The sequence below is a fragment of the Pristiophorus japonicus genome, chromosome 11, assembly GCF_044704955.1.
Source record: "Pristiophorus japonicus isolate sPriJap1 chromosome 11, sPriJap1.hap1, whole genome shotgun sequence".
Lineage (NCBI taxonomy): Eukaryota > Metazoa > Chordata > Chondrichthyes > Pristiophoridae > Pristiophorus > Pristiophorus japonicus.
This window is the reverse complement of record NC_091987.1, coordinates 149755888-149776328: the sequence shown is the minus strand read 5'-3', so window position 1 is coordinate 149776328 and position 20441 is coordinate 149755888. Positions and strand designations below refer to the sequence as shown.

General features: G+C 50.6%; 1 protein-coding gene across 4 annotated transcripts in view; it reads left to right on the top strand.

Annotated features, from left to right (window-relative positions):
- Positions 1-20441, top strand: part of dgkh (diacylglycerol kinase, eta) — a 651598-nt gene that overhangs the window by 442329 nt on the left and 188828 nt on the right. For all 4 annotated transcript variants that reach the window (XM_070894157.1, XM_070894158.1, XM_070894156.1 and 1 more), the window contains 3 exons: positions 2572-2697; positions 4457-4559; positions 14288-14450. In XM_070894157.1, the coding sequence (XP_070750258.1) occupies positions 2572-2697; positions 4457-4559; positions 14288-14450 (392 nt within the window). The remainder of the gene's footprint in view (positions 1-2571; positions 2698-4456; positions 4560-14287; positions 14451-20441) is intronic.

The window sequence follows — 20441 nt, the reverse complement described above, 5'->3', positions numbered from 1 at the left end:
CAAATTATGCAGAGATAAGGAACTGGAGCTGGACGATTTGCATTTCTTCAGTTGTTCCCTTTCAATGATGTCACACAATTCAAGCACTGAGAGCTACTTCCCCACAAATGCCATGGGGGAGTTCATGTTGTGAGGCTGTACTGCTGGCAGCGGGGCTGGGAGAGAGAAGTGGAGCTACCATCATCCTCATCACAGGCACTCTAAAAATGAGTCCTTAGATGGCCGAACAGTCCAATACGAGAACCACAGTCCCTGCCCGTCCCAGGCAGTTGTTGCAGGAAAGGGAGGGTGGGACAGGTTTGCCGCACGCTCTTTCCGCTGCCTGCGCTTATTTTCTGCATGCTCTCGGGGACGAGACTCGAGGTGCTCAGCGCCCTCCCAGATACACTTCCTCCACTTAGGGCGGTCTTTGGCCAGGGACTCCCAGGTGTCGGTGGGGATGTTGCACTTTATCAGGGAGGCTTTGAGAATGTCCTTGTAATGTTTCCTCTGCTCACCTTTTGGCTCGTTTGCCGTGAAGGAGTTCCGAGTAGAGCGCTTGTTTTGGGAGTCTTGTGTCTGGCATGCGAACAATGTGGCCCGCCCAGCAGAGCTGATCTAGTGTGGTCAGTGCTTCAATGCTTGGGATGTTGGCCTGGTCGAGGACGCTAATGTTGGTGCGTCTGTCCTCCCAGAGGATTCACGGTGTGTTAATAGCTCGATATCCCACCACCTCCCATCCAATCAGCAGTGGAGACAGGCCAAGTAACTTCTCAAACGTCTGTTTATAAGTGTGTCATTTATCTGCTTGTTTAATGTGACTTTATTGAGTCATTTGTTTCAGTAAAGTGACACCATAAACTCCATTGACTCAGTCAAGTGATTAGATATTGATTTTCTAACTCGCTGCTGGTTTTTGAAGAGCCTTGATCAACTCATGCAGACAGCGTGGAATTAGGAAATCCATTTCGCAATTGAGTGGACCGTCACCACTTTCCTATAAAACATCGAAAGCGGAGCTTTAAACAGCACCATTTTTGATGGACGAGAAGCAACAACAACTTATATTTATATAGCGCCTTTAACGTCGTGAAACGTCCCAAGGTGCTTCACAGGAGTATTATGCGATAAAAATTTGACAGCGAGCCACATAAGTAGAATTTAGCGCAGGTGACCAAAAGCTTGGTCAAAGAGGTCAAGGAGCAACTTGAAGGAGTAAAGAGAGGTGGAGAGGTTTAGGGAGAGAGTTCCAGAGCTTAGGGCTCAGGCAACAGAAGGCACGGCCACCAGTGGTTGAGCGATTATAATCAGGGATGCTTAGGAGGGCAGAATTAGAGGAGCGCAGACCTCTCGGGGGGTGGGTTATGGGGCTGGAGGAGATTAGAGATAGGGACGAATCTATGTCCACCACTGGGTTGGCACTCTGCCCTGGCACCACTGGGAGCTGGATTTGAGCGCAGCTCTGACCCATTGGATGAAGATAGATAGCGCTGGCTGCAAGAACCTTGTGTCAGTTAACAACAGTTACATGAGTAGCAGGTCACGCAACAATACTTTTCAATGTCAGTTATTGCCAATGTGCCGTGGGCATGTGAACACATGAATAAAAATTCGTTGGGCACTCTTTCATGGACTCAGTGCCCCTTTAATCGCACGCTCCCAGTCACTCCACGCAAGCAGGGGGCGTAAATTGGGCTACAGCACAGTGACGGAAATTGTCCGACCCGCACTCCCAGGATGCTGGAATCATTGAATAGACCTTTTAATGCAATAAAAGCTTCAATTGTTTGAGATACGGTTAGTTGCATGGCGGAAAGTGACCATTAATATAAAAACTGTGGTCCAGAAAATGGGGTGCGGCTATTTTTGCCGTGTGTGGCACCGGGTACGTTCCCCGCACCTGAATGGTGAGGCTCAAGGCTCCCCTGACATTGGGCTTCAGGCCTCGTGTCAATGGGAGCCAGCAAGGCAAAGAGGTCCCACAGGAGACGGACAAGGTTGGGCCACTGCTCCAGTCGCAGCAACTCACTGGTAAGTGGGGCCAGTGCCAGAGTTCGTGGGTAAGAGCAGGAAAGATTGGACTTTCCTGAGAGGGACTGAAATTCCGTGAAGGCAAGATGGGCTGAAAGGCTTCTTTCCTGTGCTAAAAGGGTCTTGTGTTTCAGTTTCAGAGCAACACATCTCATTGAGGTGATTTCATTGAAACATACAAAATTCTTACAGGGTAGATGCAGGGAGGATGTTTCCTCTGGCTGGGGAGTCTAGAACCAGGGGTCACAGTCTCAGAATAAGGAGTCAGCCATTTAGGACTGAGATGAGGAGAAACTTCTTTACCCAGAGGGTGGTGAATCTTTAGAATTCTCTACCCCAGAGGGCTGGAGGCTCAGTCTTTGAGTATATTCAAGACAGAGATCGATAGATTTTTGGATATTGAGAGATACGGGGACAGTGCAGGAAAGTGGAGTTGAGGTAGAAGATCAGCCATAATCTCATTGAATGGTGGAGCAGGTTCGAGGGGCCGAATGGCCGACTCCTGTTCTTAATTCCTACGTTTCTATGTTATGTTCTTAAAGCTTTGTTTCATGTGTGTAGATCGCCATGCCTCATCAATGGCTCGAAGGTAACCTACCTGTTAGTGCCAAATGTGCCGTGTGTGACAAGACATGTGGCAGTGTTCTGCGCCTGCAGGACTGGAGATGTCTCTGGTGCAAAGCCATGGTAAGCAGTTCCACCTATTCCTGCCGCCACGAACGCAACAGATAAGATTTAAGAGCGAAAGGAAATCACTCAAATCAGGCAGCGCTCCAGTCCAGTCAGCTGGTGTGGGGTAATTGGCGCAGTGCGGGGGCTGGGGTGGGGGGCGGTGGTGCGTGCTGTCGTGGGGTTTGCCTGGCACACAATGATGGGGTAGAGTAGAAGGAGCCTTACTATGCACCTGGCTATGCTGTGCCTGACATGCGAGTGCTGAATATTACCTAGGTGCCTGGAATGGGCAGGATTCCGTTTCCCAGCACTGACATCCCACATCTTAATAAAGGAACAAACCTCATGGCAATTTACCCGTGAGTCGTAATTAGGGGCTGGATTATCCGGTGATGCCCACTTCTGTTTTCACTCCGGAGGGGTGGCCATGGTGGCGGTGAGGTCTCTGGGTAGACGGCCAGCTTCCAGCGCCACGCTGGGGTTTCTGGGGCCGGTGTGCAACGCCCCTGGTTGCGACACCGGCTTGATTTTTGACCCGTACGCCCTGCACCGCGCCCCGCAGTGACCGCCTGAAAAAACGGGCAGTCCGACCTATATCGGCTGCAGTGAGGTAAGTAACGTCCACCTCAGCTAAGTGTGATTGTTCTTTCTTCCATTTATTTTTTTGCGATTTATGTTGTGGTGGCGTGGGCTATGTATTGTGATATGTGCACACTGTGTCCGTGCAGCAGAGCAGGTCTCCAGTCGTCCTGGTTAATCCTTGCCAGTGGACCAAGGCCTAGCTCTGTCGAGCCCGTGTGGTGGCTGGTGTGCAACGGTCACCCCACGTTAAAAAAATCCACGCCCAGGCATCTTCCACCCTTCAGGATGTAGTTCGGGTCCTTCATTGAAACACCTGTGAACTCATCCTTTTTTGGCGTGGAATCAAGTCATCCCCATTTTGAGGGACTGCCTATGATGATGATGATGATATATTGGGAATGTTTTTGGTGTTTTTTTTCTCCCCAGGCCTCTCTCTCGGAGCGCTCCCAGGCCGGCTGTTTAGCTCGGGATTTTCCCATGCTCAGCCGGCACAGACCTCGTCGCCATTATCGCCCCGAAATCAGCAACGCCCAAAATCCAGCCCTTGGGTTCTGAGTATTTCCCCGCAATGTTGTAGCTCTCCGTAACTGTGCACTTACAATGCTGTGTCCTTTCCATTGTCATCACCATAGGCAGTCCTTCGGAATCGAGGAAGACTTGCTTCCACTCTTAGAGTGACTCCTTAGGTAGCTGAACAGTCCAAAAAGAGAACCACAGTCTCTGTCACAGGTGGGACAGATAGTCGTTGAGGGAAGGGGTGGGTGGGACAGGTTTGCCGCACGCTCTTTCCGCTGCCTGCGCTTGATTTCTGCATGCTTTCGGCGACGAGACTTGAGGTGCTCAGCGCCCTCCCGGATGCACTTCCTCCACTTAGGGCGGTCTTTGGCCAGGGACTCCCAGGTGTCAATGGGGATGTTGCACTTTATCAGGGAGGCTTTGAGAGTGTCCTTGTAACGTTTCCTCTGCCCACCGTGAAGAAGTTCCGAGTACAGCGTTTAACAACTTAACAAATGACAGTGACATTAATCTTTTTATCAATTGCTTTGTGTTTGAACCAGTTTGAGTTTGTAATATTCTGTCAATGTGTTTCTGAAATATTCTGCAGGCTGTCTACTGCCGGATAAAAGATGACTCAACACATTTCCTTGTCAATTCTTGTAACTGTTGGCCTTTCGCTCTCTTTCTCTGCCAGGTGCACACTGCCTGCAAGGAACTATATCCCCGAAAATGTCCTCTGGGCCAGTGCAAAGTGTCCATCATTCCTCCCACTGCTCTGAACAGCATTGATTCTGACGGTAAGTAACGGCACTGACAAGACCCATTGTCGTTGCTGGGCCTCTGCTTGTCAACTAGCATCATGATGTGGTGTGAACCTCGGTAAGGGGGATGCCCTCTTGCTCTAGTTTGTTGACATGGCCCTTCACAGAGTGTTGATATCTTGCAGCATTTTACTGAGAGTTCATGTGCAAAAACCTCTCAATTTGAATCACATCTACAAGGATGACTAACATTCGATGCAGTAATTGTGTTTAAAATGATTGAAGGATTTGATAGGGTAGATTGAGAGAGACTATTTCCTCTGGTGGGGGGAGGGGTTTGGGTGTGAGGAGTTCAGAATAAGGTGCATAACAAATTTAGAGCGAGGCCGTTGAGGGGAGATTACAGAAGTATTCTAGCGATTGTATTAACAGCATGCATTCCTTGATTTTAAAATGCTCATCCTGGCTTTCCAATCCCTCCATGGCCTCGCCCTTCCCTATCTCTGTAACCTCCTCCAGCCCTAGAATCTCTCCCCCCCCCCCCCCAATCGAGATCCCTGCACTCCTCCTGCACAGCCCCAAATTCCCTCGCTCCACCACTGGTGACCGTACCTTCAGCTGCCTGGGCCCCAAGCTCTGGAACTCCCTGCCTAAACCTCTCCGTCTCTCTACCTCCCTCTCCTCCTTTAAGATCCTCCTTAAAACCAGCTCTTTGTCACGCTGCTGGCCATCTGTCCTAATATCTCCTTGTATGTCTCGGTGTCTGAATTTGGTCCATTTTACAACATTAAAGGCGCTATATGAAGACAAGTTATTGGCATTGTTGCTGCCCTGGGATATTTCTATTTGTGATGACCCCGTTCTGTGTGCTGTTTCTATTTTTAATCCTGGAGTCCCATTGAGCTTAACCATTCTGTTGAAGTCAATGGTCTGTGTGCTGCTGAAATGTCCTTCCAGTTGTAAGCCGCTGCATGGTACGGTATGCCCGTGCCCCAGATGCTGGGGTGACATCGCGAGCGACCCTTGACGGCCCTCACATTTGTCAAAGTGCTGTGTCCTTTTCAGCTTGAATTAAGCAGTGAGAGATCGCGCACGGAGCAGCGTTATAAATGAGATGGATGTTAGAGGATTCTCTGGCTGCCTGCCGAGGTGTGACTTTACCCTTTGAAGTATCGTGCTCTGGGCTAGCTCTGCGGAAAGGATATTGTGTTCTCTGCCTTTACATGGGCAGCTGTGAGCTGCTGGACGGCATTGAAGCAATGCTGGCTGTTCTCCCTGTTCATCGGGGGCTCTGCATCATCACACAGCCTCTCGAGAATCATGAAATAGTACAGTGCAGGAGGAGGCCGTTCGGACCATCGAATCTGCCGGCTCTTTCGAAACGCAATCCAGTTAGTCCCACTCCCCGCACTTTCCCCATATCCCCGCTCTTTTTTCTCCTTCGAGTATTTATCCAATTCCCTTTTAAAAGCTACTATTGAATCTGTATCCAACAACCTATCGGGCCATGCTTTCCAAATCCTAACCGCTCGCTGCGTAAAAACATTTTTCCTCATGTCATCTCTGGGTCTTTTGCCAATCACCTTAAATCTGTGCCCTCATTATGGACCCTTCAGCCATTGGAAACAGTTTCTCTATCAAATCTCCTCTTAGCTGTCTCTGCTCCAAGGAGAACAACCCCAGCTTCTCCAGTCTATCCACGATACTGTAATTCCTCATCCCTGGAACTATTCTAGTAAATCCTTATGTATCCTCGCCAAAGCCTTCATGTCCTTCCTAACGTGTAGTGCCCAGAATTGGACTTAATACTGCAGCTGGGCCCACACCTGGGCATAATACAGCTGGGCCCACACCTGGACATTATACAGCTGGGCCCACACCTGGACATTATACAGCTGGGCCCACACCTGGACATTATACAGCTGGGCCCACACCTGGACATTATACAGCTGGGCCCACACCTGGACATTAGACAGCTGGGCCCACACCTGGGCTGTATACAGCTGGGCCCACACCTGGGCTGTCGAAATCTCGACCTCCGAAAAGAATGACTCCGACACTTACAGCTCCGGTAGAAGTTTCTTTAATTTACTTGCTAGCAAGGGGAAGGTTACACTCAGTCAAGGGCCAAGTGAACACCTCCTAAATGGTTCAGTTTAACAAGATATTTATACAGTAAAACCCAAGTTATGGCCTCTCCCTGTGTATTGCTCTGTCTCACAGTCAGTGAATACAGATAAAGAGTTAATTACTATATCCTGGTCCTGACATGGTATCCAGATATTTCCTTTTGTTAGGGTTATCAGTTGGCCAGCCGGCCATTACTCCATGAGTCATAGGTAATGGGCTATCACCTGTCTTGTATTGTGTCAGGAAAGTTCAATTTCCTGGTCAGTTTATCTGTTTGCATCAAATGGATGAGGTCTCTGCAAGAGATAATGGCTAGAAGATAAGGGTGGGGTGACATGGAACTGGTGTGGTGTAGACAATAGGAGAGCACCATGGGGGGGGGGGTACTTGTCTCAGCATGACTTGTCTCCTAGCTGTCTGATGGCCATCAGCCATCTCAAACCAGGTTTAGCTGTTTATGCAAGCTGACTGCTAAAATGCAGAAAGTTCTGGAAGGGCCAGGACTCCATTTTGATATATATATATTGCAAAGGGCCACAAATACCGTATGGTATCAGCTTAGATAAAAATACATTTCCACAGGGCTTTACGCGGCTGGGCCCACACCTGGGCTGTATACAGCTGGGCCCATACCTGGGCTGTATACAGCTGGGCCCATACCTGGGCTTTATACAGCTGGGCCCACACCTGGGCTGTATACAGTTGGGCCCATACCTGGGCTTTATACAGCTGGGCCCACACCTGGGCTGTATACAGTTGGGCCCATACCTGGGCTTTATACAGCTGGGCCCACACCTGGGCTGTATACAGCTGGGCCCACACCTGGGCTGTATACAGCTGGGCCCATACCTGGGCTGTATACACCTGGGCCCACACCTGGGCTTTATACAGCTGGGCGCATACCTGGGCTGTATACACCTGGGCCCACACCTGGGCTTTACGCGGCTGGGCCCACACCTGGGCTTCATTGAGCTGGGCCCACACCTGGGCTGTATACAGCTGGGCCCACACCTGGGCTGTATACAGCTGGGCCCACACCTGGGCTGTATACAGCTGGGCTCACACCTGGGCTTTACGCAGCTGGGCCCACACCTGGGCTGTATACAGCTGGGCCCACACCTGGGCTTCATTGAGCTGGGCCCACACCTGGGCTTTACACGGCTGGGCCCACACCTGGGCTTTATACAGCTGGGCCCACACCTGGGCTTTATACAGCTGGGCCCACACCTAGGCTTCATTGAGCTGGGCCCACACCTGGGCTTTACGCGGCTGGGCCCACACCTGGGCTTCATTGAGCTGGGCCCACACCTGGGCTTTACGCGGCTGGGCCCACACCTGGGCTTCATTGAGCTGGGCCCACACCTGGGCTTTACACGGCTGGGCCCACACCTGGGCTTTATACAGCTGGGCCCACACCTGGGCTTTACACGGCTGGGCCCACACCTGGGCTTTATACAGCTGGGCCCACACCTGGGCTTCATTGAGCTGGGCCCACACCTGGGCTTTATACAGCTGGGCCCACACCTGGGCTGTATACAGTTGGGCCCACACCTGGGCTGTATACAGTTGGGCCCACACCTGGGCTTTATACAGCTGGGCCCACACCTGGGCTGTATACAGTTGGGCCCACACCTGGGCTGTATACAGTTGGGCCCACACCTACGCTTTATACAGCTGGGCCCACACCTGGGCTTCATTGAGCTGGGCCCACACCTGTGCTTTATACAGCTGGGCCCACACCTGGGCTTTATACAGCTGGGCCCACACCTGGGCTTTATACAGCTGGGCCCACACCTGGGCTTTATACAGCTGGGCCCACACCTGGGCTGTATACAGCTGGGCCCACACCTGGGCTGTATACAGCTGGGCCCACACCTGGGCTTTATACAGCTGGGCCCACACCTGGGCTTCATTGAGCTGGCTGGGCTTCATTGAGCTGGGCCCACACCTGGGCTTTATACAGTTGGTCCCACACCTGGGCTGTATACAGTTGGGCCCACACCTGGGCTGTATACAGCTGGGTCCACACGTGGGCTTTATATAGCTGGGCCCACACCTGGGCTCTATACAGGTTTAGCCTAACCTCCTGGCTTTTGTACTCTCTCCATTACTGTCAACCTGATGGAAAGTAGGAGACAACACCAATGTTTAAAGAAAATTTATATAGCACCTTTCACATCCTCAGAGCAACCAAACTGCTATGCAGTCAATTAAATACTTTTGAAGCGTAGGCACTACCCCACTGACAACCACGGTTTGGACCCAGCAGAGAAAGTGGGCAGTGTGGGCTCCAGCTCCGAGTCACAGCCATCAGGACAGTGTGGGTAGGGAGAGGACCCATACCCTGCCCCCAGGATAGTGTGGGGAGGGAGAAGACCCATACCCTGCCCCCAGGACAGTGTGGGGAGGGAGAGGACCCATACCCTGCCCCCAGGACAGTGTGGGGAGGGAGAGGACCCATACCCTGCCCCCAGGACAGTGTGAGTAGGGAAAGGACCCATACCCTGCCCCCAGGACAGTGTGGGTAGGGAGAGGGGACCCATACCCTGCCCCCAGGACAGTGTGGGTAGGGAGAGGGGACCCATACCCTGCCCCCAGGACAGTGTGGGTAGGGAGAGGACCCATACCCTGCCCCCAGGACAGTGTGGGTAGGGAGAGGACCCATACCCTGCCCCCAGGACAGTGTGGGTAGGGAGAGGACCCATACCCTGCCCCCAGGACAGTGTGGGTAGGGAGAGGACCCATACCCTGCCCCCAGGACAGTGTGGGTAGGGAGAGGACCCATACCCTGCCCCCAGGACAGTGTGGGTAGGGAGAGGACCCATACCCTGCCCCCAGGACAGTGTGGGTAGGGAGAGGACCCATACCCTGCCCCCAGGACAGTGTGGGTAGGGAGAGGACCCATACCCTGCCCCCAGGACAGTGTGAGTAGGGAGAGGACCCATACCCTGCCCCCAGGACAGTGTGGGGAGGGAGAGGACCCATACCCTGCCCCCAGGACAGTGTGGGTAGGGAGAGGACCCATACCCTGCCCCCAGGACAGTGTGGGGAGGGAGAGGACCCATACCCTGCCAGGACAGTGTGGGTAGGGAGAGGGGACCCATACCCTGCCCCCAGGACAGTGTGGGGAGGGAGAGGACCCATACCCTGCCCCCAGGACAGTGTGGGGAGGGAGAGGACCCATACCCTGCCCCCAGGACAGTGTGGGTAGGGAGAGGGGACCCAAGAATAAAACAGAGACTTATTAAAGAAAGAACTTGCATTTATCTTTCATGACCTCAGGACATCCCAAAGCACTTTCCAGCCACTTTAAGTCATTTTGAAGTGTAGTCGCTGTTGTGATGTGGGGAGACGCAGCAGCCAATTTGCTCAGAGCAAGCTCCCACAAACAGCAGTTCGATAGAACCCTCCTGTGAAGTGCCATGGGACATTTTACTGAGTTAAAGATACGCTAGACATGCAAGTTGTTATTGAATGACCAGATAATCTGCTTTGTAGTGCTGGTTGAGAGATAAATATTGGCCAAGTCAGCAGGGAGAGCTTCCCTGCTCTTTGAATACTGCCGTGGGATCTTTTGCATGCACCTGAGAGGGCAGACGGGGCCCGGTTTAACATCTCACTGAAAGACGGCACCTCCGACAGTGCAGCACACTCTCAGTACTGCACAGCAGTGTCGGCCTAGATTCTGAGCTCAATTCTCTGGACTGGGGCTTGAACCCACAACCTTCCGACTTAGGACAGAGAATTACCACTGAGCTAAGGCTTACACTCGGATAATTTATTTAAAATAATTAGACTTGTAGACCGACAGGTTGGGCAATGTCATCATATCATGATAGGCAGTCTCTCAAAATCGAGGAAGACTTGCTTCCATTCTTAATATGAGTTCTTAGGTTGCTGAACAGTTCAATACGAGAACCACAGTCCCTGTCACAGGTGGGACAGACAGTCGTTGAGGGAAGGGGTGGGTGGGACAGGTTTGCCGCACGCTCTTTCCGCTACCTGCGCTTGGTTTCTGCATGCTCTCGGCGATGAGACTCGAGGTGCTCAGCGCCCTCCCGGATGCACTTCCTCCACTTTGGTCGGTCTTTGGCCAGGAACTCCCAGGTGTCAGTGGGGATGTCGCACTTTATTAGGGAGGCTTTGAGGATGTCCTTGTAACGTTTCCTCTGCCCACCTTTGGCTTGTTTGCCGTGAAGGAGTTCCGAGTAGAGCGCTTGCTTTGGGAGTCTCGTGTCAGGCATGTGGACAATGTGACCTGCCCAGCGGAGCTGATCAAGTGTGGTCAGTGCTTCAATGCTGGGGATGTTGGCCTGGTCGAGGACAAAAAGTCGACTGATTAATCCTTCAGTGAGACAGACAAACCAATCGCGAAGCTGCTTTATTTTACAGGCAACAAGTAAACATACAAAGTAACATTTGTTGCAACAGATTTCAGCCTAATTAAACTCATTGAGAAAGTAGTAAACTTTCCTACATTACAACAGTTGATATTACATTTGATTATTCCAGTGCTCTCCTGGCCAGCCTCCCACCTTGCACCCTCCGTAATCTTGAGCTCATCCAAAACTCATATCCAAACTCGTACCAATCCTGTTCACCCACCACCAATGCCGCCCTGCCCCTTGTGTGACCTACCTCCTCCAATGTCCGGCCCACTCAATGGTTTGCCCTTGCACGATGCCTACAGTTTAATAGCCGCTGAGCGGCCTGTGCAGGGTCTTGCGCTGCTGTGCGGCAGAGCAGGAACATTGCCCATCACCCCAGAGCTCGCTGACCTCCATTGGTGCCCGGTCTAGCAACGCCTCGATTTTAAAACTCTCAATCTTGTGTTCATATCCCTCTATGGCTTTGCCCCTCCCTATCTCTGTAGTTCCTTCAGCGCTACAACCTTCCTAGAACTCTTACACTCCTCCAGTTCTGGCCTGTTGTGCATCCGGGACATTAATCGCTCCACTATCGGTGGCCGTGCCTTCAGCTGCCTAGGCCTTACGCTCTGGAACTCCCTCCATAAACCTCTCTGCCTCTCGACCTCTCTTTCCTCCTTTAAAACGCTCCTTACAAACTACCTCCTTGTCCAAGTCTGCCCTAATATCTCCTTATGTGGCTTGGCGTCAAATTTTAAACATTTTATGTAGCACCATTCACAACCACCGGACGTCCCAAAACACTTTACAGCCAATAAAGTACATTTGAAGTGTAGTCACTGTTGTAATGTGGGAAACGTGGCCGTCAAATTGCGCACAGCAAGCTCCCGTAAATAGCAATGTTGTAATGACCAGATACTCTGTTTCAATTATGTTGGTTGAGGGATAGATATTGGGATAACTCCCCTATTATTGATAATGATCCGGCGATGGGCCTTGGATCATTTTACTATGTTACAGGCACTATATAAATGCAAGTTGTCGTTGTTGCTGCTGTTCCTGTGAATGTGGATCCCACGAAACTAGCTACTGAAACGATCAGACTGGTGGCACATTTCAATCTCGAAGATGTGAATGTTTGCAGAGATATTCCTTTTAATCAGCTTCTATCGCCTGAAGCCATCTGGACATACACTTCATCAGTCTGTGATCTGCCTGCCATAATGGGGCTATCCTGAGAATCTAACCGTTCTTAAACTTAAAGACACTTTTTAATCTAGATTATATCAAGTCTTTCCTTCCATCCGTGATAAAAGGTTGAAAATCTCACAACGTGAGCGTGATGCTTCAGTGCAGTACTGAGGGAATGCTGCACTGTTGGAGGAGCTATCTTTCAGATGAACCAAGTCTGTCTGTTTATTGGGTATAATTGTTTTCACGAGATATATTCGAAGAAGAGCTGGGAGTTCCCCGTGTCCTGGGCAACCTTCATCCCTAAACCAACACTGCCAAAAATACATTAACTGGTCATTTCTCTCATTTGTTCATTGAGAAACCTTGCTTCGCACAAATTGGCTGCAGCATTTTCTGACATAACAGTGTCTGCTGTGGCTCAGTGGGCAGCACACTCGCCTTGGAGTCAGAAGGTTGTGGGTTCAAGTCCCACTTCAGGAGAGTGAACTCCAGGGACTTGAGCACAGAAATCTAGGCTGACATTCCAGTGCAGTGCTGAGGGAGTGTGGCATTGTCGGAGGTGCTGTCTTTCAGATGAGACATTAAACCGAGGCCCCGTCTGCTCTCTCGGGTGGACGTAAAAGATCCCATGGCACTAATTCGAAGAAGAACAGGGGAGTTCTCCCCAGTGTCCTGGCCAATATTTATTCCTCAGTCAATGTAACAAAAACAGATTATTTGGTCATTATCATACTGCTGTTTGTGGGACCTTGCTGTGCACAAATTGTTTGCTGCGTTTCCCACATTACAACAGTGACTACATTCCAAAGGTACTTCATTGGCTGTAAAGCACTTTGAGACGTCCGATGGTCGTGAAAGGTGCTATAGAAATGCAAGTCTTCAGAAGTGCTTGGTGGGGAATCACTTTGGGATGTGGCGATACCCTATATAAATGGCAATGCACTGTATAAATGCAAGTTGTTCCTGTCACCCACCATCTGAACCATTTATAAATTGGCCAGTGTGGTGAAGCAATGGAAGAGTAACTGTATGAATTTAGTCTTGTAGCATAGAGCCTATCCAAATGTGCAGAGCTATTGCCAATCTTACTGTTTCATGGTGTTGTACCCACCCTGTTAATGTTAATACAAAAGCTAAATACTGCGGATGCTGGAATCTGGAATAAAAACAGAGAATGCTGGAAATCTCAGCGGGTCAGGCAGCATCTGTGGAGAGAGAAACAGAGTTAACGTTTCAGGTCGATGACCCTTCGTCAGACCTGGAGAGTGTTTGAAAAGAACATAAGAAATAGGTGCAGGAGTAGGCCATACGGCCCCTCGAGCCTGCTCCGCCATTTAATGCGATCATGGCTGATCTGATCATGGACTCAGCTCCACTTCTCCGCCCACTCCCCATAACCCCTTATCCCCTTATCGGTTAAGAAACTGTCGATCTCTCTCTTAAATTTATTTAATGTCCCAGCTTCCACAGCTCTCTGGCAGTGAATTCCACAGATTCACAACCCTCTGAGAGAAGAAATTTCTCCTCATCTCTGTTTTAAATGGGCGGCCCCTCATTTGAAGATCATGCCCCCTAGTTCTAGTCTCCCCTATCAGTGGAAACATCCTCTCTGCATCCACCTTGTCAAGCCTCCTCATAATCTTATACGTTTCGATAAGATCACCTCTCATTCTTCTGAATTCCAATGAGTAGAGGCCCAACCTCCTCAACCTTTCCTCATAAGTCAACCCCCTCATCTCCAGAATCAACCTAGTGAACCTTTTCTGAACTGTCTTCAAAGCAAATACATCCTTTCGTAAATATGGAAACGAAAACAGCACGCAGTATTCCAGGTGTGGCCTCACCAATACCCTGTATAACTGTAGCAAGACTTCCCTGCTTTTATACTCCATCCCCTTTGCTTTCAAGGTCAAGATTCCATTGGCCTTAAGAGCAGATTCTTAACAAGCACTGGAAGGGGGAGAGGAAGAAAGAACAAAAGGGAAGGTCTGTGATAGGGTGTAAAGAGACAAACTGTTAGCGTTAATGTTGTAGGACAGGTTGAGCTTGATGTGCGGACTGTTCTCTGTGCAGGGTTCTGGAAGGCCAGTTGCCCACCGTCTTGCGCCAGCCCACTTTTAGTCTTTGTCAACTCTAAAAGCGGAGACAATCAGGGAGTCAAGTTCCTCCGAAGGTTCAAGCAGTTGTTAAATCCAGCTCAGGTCTTCGATCTCATGAATGGAGGACCTCATCTTGGGTAAGGAAGATTTTGAAAATATGTTCAGATGAATTGACATAGAAACTGTTCTGTAAATGTGTGTGGGACAGTTATTGATTTCTGGCAGAATATTTTAGTTTGTTATAAGGCTACTTAAAAACAGCGGGGTTGAAATTCGGTCCCGCCGTGTTTGAGGCGGTGACACGGGTTGAGTGCTGATTTTAACGGCAGGCGGTCGGTGCAGGCTCAAACCGTGCAAAATTCAATTTTACCGCCCACAGATGAGAGAGCAGCGCTGAAAGTGGCGTTGCACACTCCCCCTCGGGCACCCACGGAGCGGGAGCTCAGGAGGCCCACCCAACTGCCCCACGGTAGGCTGCAAGTTTAAAAAAACTGAAAGAAAAGTTTCCCACACTTTCCCTTCCTCACAATTCCCGCTGATCCCAGTAATAACTAAATGCTGAAAAATATAATCATAACCACTGACCTTGCTCCCTGGACGCTCCCACTCCAGGATCCTCGATGTCCCACCACCTTTTCCAGGCTGTATGGGCATCTGCCGGTAAGGCCACCGTACTCACCGAATATCGCCGTGGCGACGGCAAGGGGGCGCTGCACGCTCGATGATGTCACCACGTGGGTGGTGGCCGAGTGCGCATTAACCGCCGCCTCTCCGGCAGTAACGGATGGCATTAAAAACCGAATTTCGACCCCAGGATGTTTGCCAGTGTAAACTCGGAGGGCAGAGTTTTGCAGAATGCCAGCTTCACTGATTGTGTCAGAAAGACTGTGTTTTGAAAGGTTAAAAGGCCTTTTGTGTGTGAAGGGTCATATCATGATCACCCACTTGTGCAATCGCCAACATGCAATTGAATATAGATTATTTTTAAATCTTTTGTTTGTATTTTAATGAGTAGCATGTTTTTTTTTTGGTTTTCCTTGCACATGCTGAGCTGCTCCAGTTACTGGGACTGCCTGTGATTCTGCATCATTTGTGTGACGATAAGCGTGTGTGACTGGGCTGAAGATTGTGTGACGATAAGCGTGTGTGACTGGGCTGAAGATTGTGACGATAAGCGTGTGTGACTGGGCTGAAGATTGTGACGATAAGCGTGTGTGACTGGGCTGAAGATTGTGATGATAAGCGTGTGTGACTGAGCTGAAGATTGTGTGACGATAAGCGTGTGTGACTGAGCTGAAGATTGTGTGACGATAAGCGTGTGTGACTGGGCTGAAGATTGTGACGATAAGCGTGTGTGACTGGGCTGAAGATTGTGACGATAAGCGTGTGTGACTGAGCTGAAGATTGTGTGACGATAAGCGTGTGTGACTGGGCTGAAGATTGTGTGACGATAAGCGTGTGTGACTGGGCTGAAGATTGTGTGACGATAAGCGTGTGTGACTGGGCTGAAGATTGTGACGATAAGCGTGTGTGACTGGGCTGAAGATTGTGATGATAAGCGTGTGCGACTGGGCTGAAGATTGTGATGATAAGCGTGTGTGACTGGGCTGAAGATTGTGATGATAAGCGTGTGTGACTGGGCTGACGATTGTGTGACGATAAGCGTGTGCGACTGGGCTGAAGATTGTGATGATAAGCGTGTGCGACTGGGCTGAAGATTGTGACGATAAGCGTGTGTGACTGGGCTGACGATTGTGTGACGATAAGCGTGTGTGACTGGGCTGACGATTGTGTGACGATAAGCGTGTGTGACTGGGCTGACGATTGTGTGACGATAAGCGTGTGTGACTGAGCTGACGATTGTGACGATAAGCTTGTGTGACTGAGCTGACGATTGTGTGACGATAAGCGTGTGTGACTGAGCTGAAGATTGTGACGATAAGCGTGTGTGACTGGGCTGAAGATTGTGTGACCATAAGCGTGTGCGACTGGGCTGACGATTGTGTGACGATAAGCGTGTGTGACTGAGCTGACGATTGTGACGATAAGCGTGTGTGACTGGGCTGAAGATTGTGACGATAAGCGTGTGTGACTGGGCTGACGATTGTGTGACGATAAGCGTGTGTGACTGGGCTGAAGATTGTGACGATAAGCGTGTGTGACTGGGCTGACGATTGTGTGACGATAAGCGTGTGTGACTGGGCTGAAGATTGTATGACGATAAGCGTGTGTGACTGGGCTGAAGATTGTGACGATAAGCGTGTGCGACTGGGCTGAAGATTGTGACGATAAGCGTGTGTGACTGGGCTGAAGATTGTATGACGATAAGCGTGTGTGACTGGGCTGAAGATTGTGACGATAAGCGTGTGTGACTGGGCTGAAGATTGTATGACGATAAGCGTGTGTGACTGGGCTGAAGATTGTGACGATAAGCGTGTGTGACTGGGCTGAAGATTGTGTGACGATAAGCGTGTGTGACTGGGCTGAAGATTGTGACGATAAGCGTGTGTGACTGGGCTGAAGATTGTGACGATAAGCGTGTGTGACTGGGCTGACGATTGTGACGATAAGCGTGTGTGACTGGGCTGAAGATTGTGACGATAAGCGTGTGTGACTGGGCTGACGATTGTATGACGATAAGCGTGTGTGACTGGGCTGACGATTGTGACGATAAGCGTGTGTGACTGGGCTGACGATTGTGACGATAAGCGTGTGTGACTGGGCTGAAGATTGTGTGACGATAAGCGTGTGTGACTGGGCTGAAGATTGTGTGACGATAAGCGTGTGCGACTGGGCTGAAGATTGTGTGACGATAAGCGTGTGTGACTGGGCTGAAGATTGTGTGACGATAAGCGTGTGTGACTGGGCTGAAGATTGTGTGACGATAAGCGTGTGCGACTGGGCTGAAGATTGTGTGACGATAAGCGTGTGTGACTGGGCTGAAGATTGTGACGATAAGCGTGTGTGACTGGGCTGACGATTGTATGACGATAAGCGTGTGTGACTGGGCTGACGATTGTGACGATAAGCGTGTGTGACTGGGCTGAAGATTGTGTGACGATAAGCGTGTGTGACTGGGCTGAAGATTGTGACGATAAGCGTGTGTGACTGGGCTGAAGATTGTGACGATAAGCGTGTGTGACTGGGCTGACGATTGTGTGACGATAAGCGTGTGTGACTGGGCTGAAGATTGTGACGATAAGCGTGTGCGACTGGGCTGAAGATTGTGACGATAAGCGTGTGTGACTGAGCTGAAGATTGTGACGATAAGCGTGTGTGACTGGGCTGAAGATTGTGACGATAAGCGTGTGTGACTGGGCTGACGATTGTGTGACGATAAGCGTGTGTGACTGGGCTGAAGATTGTGACGATAAGCGTGTGCGACTGGGCTGAAGATTGTGACGATAAGCGTGTGTGACTGAGCTGAAGATTGTGACGATAAGCGTGTGTGACTGGGCTGAAGATTGTGACGATAAGCGTGTGTGACTGGGCTGAAGATTGTGACGATAAGCGTGTGTGACTGGGCTGACGATTGTGTGACCATAAGCGTGTGCGACTGGGCTGAAGATTGTGACGATAAGCGTGTGCGACTGGGCTGAAGATTGTGACGATAAGCGTGTGTGACTGGGCTGACGATTGTGTGACGATAAGCGTGTGTGACTGGGCTGAAGATTGTGTGACGATAAGCGTGTGTGACTGGGCTGACGATTGTGACGATAAGCGTGTGTGACTGGGCTGAAGATTGTGTGACGATAAGCGTGTGTGACTGGGCTGACGATTGTGTGACGATAAGCGTGTGCGACTGGGCTGACGATTGTGTGACGATAAGCGTGTGTGACTGGGCTGAAGATTGTGTGACGATAAGCGTGTGTGACTGGGCTGACGATTGTGACGATAAGCGTGTGTGACTGGGCTGACGATTGTGTGACGATAAGCGTGTGTGACTGGGCTGACGATTGTGTGACGATAAGCGTGTGTGACTGGGCTGACGATTGTGTGACGATAAGCGTGTGTGACTGGGCTGAAGATTGTGTGACGATAAGCGTGTGTGACTGGGCTGACGATTGTGACGATAAGCGTGTGTGACTGGGCTGAAGATTGTGTGACGATAAGCGTGTGTGACTGGGCTGACGATTGTGTGACGATAAGCGTGTGCGACTGGGCTGAAGATTGTGACGATAAGCGTGTGTGACTGAGCTGACGATTGTGTGACGATAAGCGTGTGTGACTGGGCTGACGATTGTGACGATAAGCGTGTGCGACTGGGCTGACGATTGTGTGACGATAAGCGTGTGTGACTGGGCTGACGATTGTGTGACCATAAGCGTGTGTGACTGGGCTGACGATTGTGACGATAAGCGTGTGTGACTGAGCTGACGATTGTGACGATAAGCGTGTGTGACTGGGCTGACGATTGTGTGACGATAAGCGTGTGTGACTGAGCTGACGATTGTGACGATAAGCGTGTGTGACTGGGCTGACGATTGTGTGACGATAAGCGTGTGTGACTGGGCTGACGATTGTGACGATAAGCGTGTGTGACTGAGCTGACGATTGTGACGATAAGCGTGTGTGACTGGGCTGACGATTGTGTGACGATAAGCGTGTGTGACTGGGCTGAAGATTGTGACGATAAGCGTGTGTGACTGAGCTGACGATTGTGACGATAAGCGTGTGTGACTGGGCTGAAGATTGTGTGACGATAAGCGTGTGTGACTGGGCTGACGATTGTGTGACGATAAGCGTGTGTGACTGGGCTGAAGATTGTGTGACGATAAGCGTGTGTGACTGGGCTGAAGATTGTGACGATAAGCGTGTGCGACTGGGCTGACGATTGTGACGATAAGCGTGTGCGACTGGGCTGACGATTGTGTGACGATAAGCGTGTGTGACTGGGCTGAAGATTGTGTGACGATAAGCGTGTGTGACTGGGCTGAAGATTGTGTGACGATAAGCGTGTGTGACTGGGCTGAAGATTGTGTGACGATAAGCGTGTGTGACTGAGCTGACGATTGTGACGATAAGCGTGTGCGACTGGGCTGAAGATTGTGACGATAAGCGTGTGTGACTGGGCTGAAGATTGTGACGATAAGCGTGTGTGACTGGGCTGACGATTGTGTGACGATAAGCGTGTGTGACTGGGCTGAAGATTGTGACGATAAGCGTGTGCGACTGGGCTGACGATTGTGTGACGATAAGCGTGTGTGACTGGGCTGAAGATTGTGACGATAAGCGTGTGTGACTGGGCTGAAGATTGTGACGATAAGCGTGTGTGACTGGGCTGAAGATTGTGACGATAAGCGTGTGTGACTGGGCTGAAGATTGTGACGATAAGCGTGTGTGACTGGGCTGAAGATTGTGACGATAAGCGTGTGTGACTGGGCTGACGATTGTGACGATAAGCGTGTGTGACTGGGCTGAAGATTGTGACGATAAGCGTGTGTGACTGGGCTGAAGATTGTGACGATAAGCGTGTGTGACTGGGCTGAAGATTGTGACGATAAGCGTGTGTGACTGGGCTGAAGATTGTGACGATAAGCGTGTGTGACTGGGCTGAAGATTGTGACGATAAGCGTGTGTGACTGGGCTGAAGATTGTGACGATAAGCGTGTGTGACTGGGCTGAAGATTGTGACGATAAGCGTGTGTGACTGGGCTGAAGATTGTGACGATAAGCGTGTGTGACTGGGCTGACGATTGTGTGACGATAAGCGTGTGCGACTGGGCTGACGATTGTGTGACGATAAGCGTGTGTGACTGGGCTGACGATTGTGACGATAAGCGTGTGTGACTGGGCTGACGATTGTGTGACGATAAGCGTGTGTGACTGAGCTGACGATTGTGTGACGATAAGCGTGTGTGACTGAGCTGACGATTGTGACGATAAGCGTGTGTGACTGGGCTGACGATTGTGACGATAAGCGTGTGTGACTGGGCTGACGATTGTGTGACGATAAGCGTGTGTGACTGGGCTGAAGATTGTGACGATAAGCGTGTGTGACTGGGCTGAAGATTGTGACGATAAGCGTGTGCGACTGGGCTGACGATTGTGTGACGATAAGCGTGTGCGACTGGGCTGACGATTGTGTGACGATAAGCGTGTGTGACTGGGCTGACGATTGTGTGACG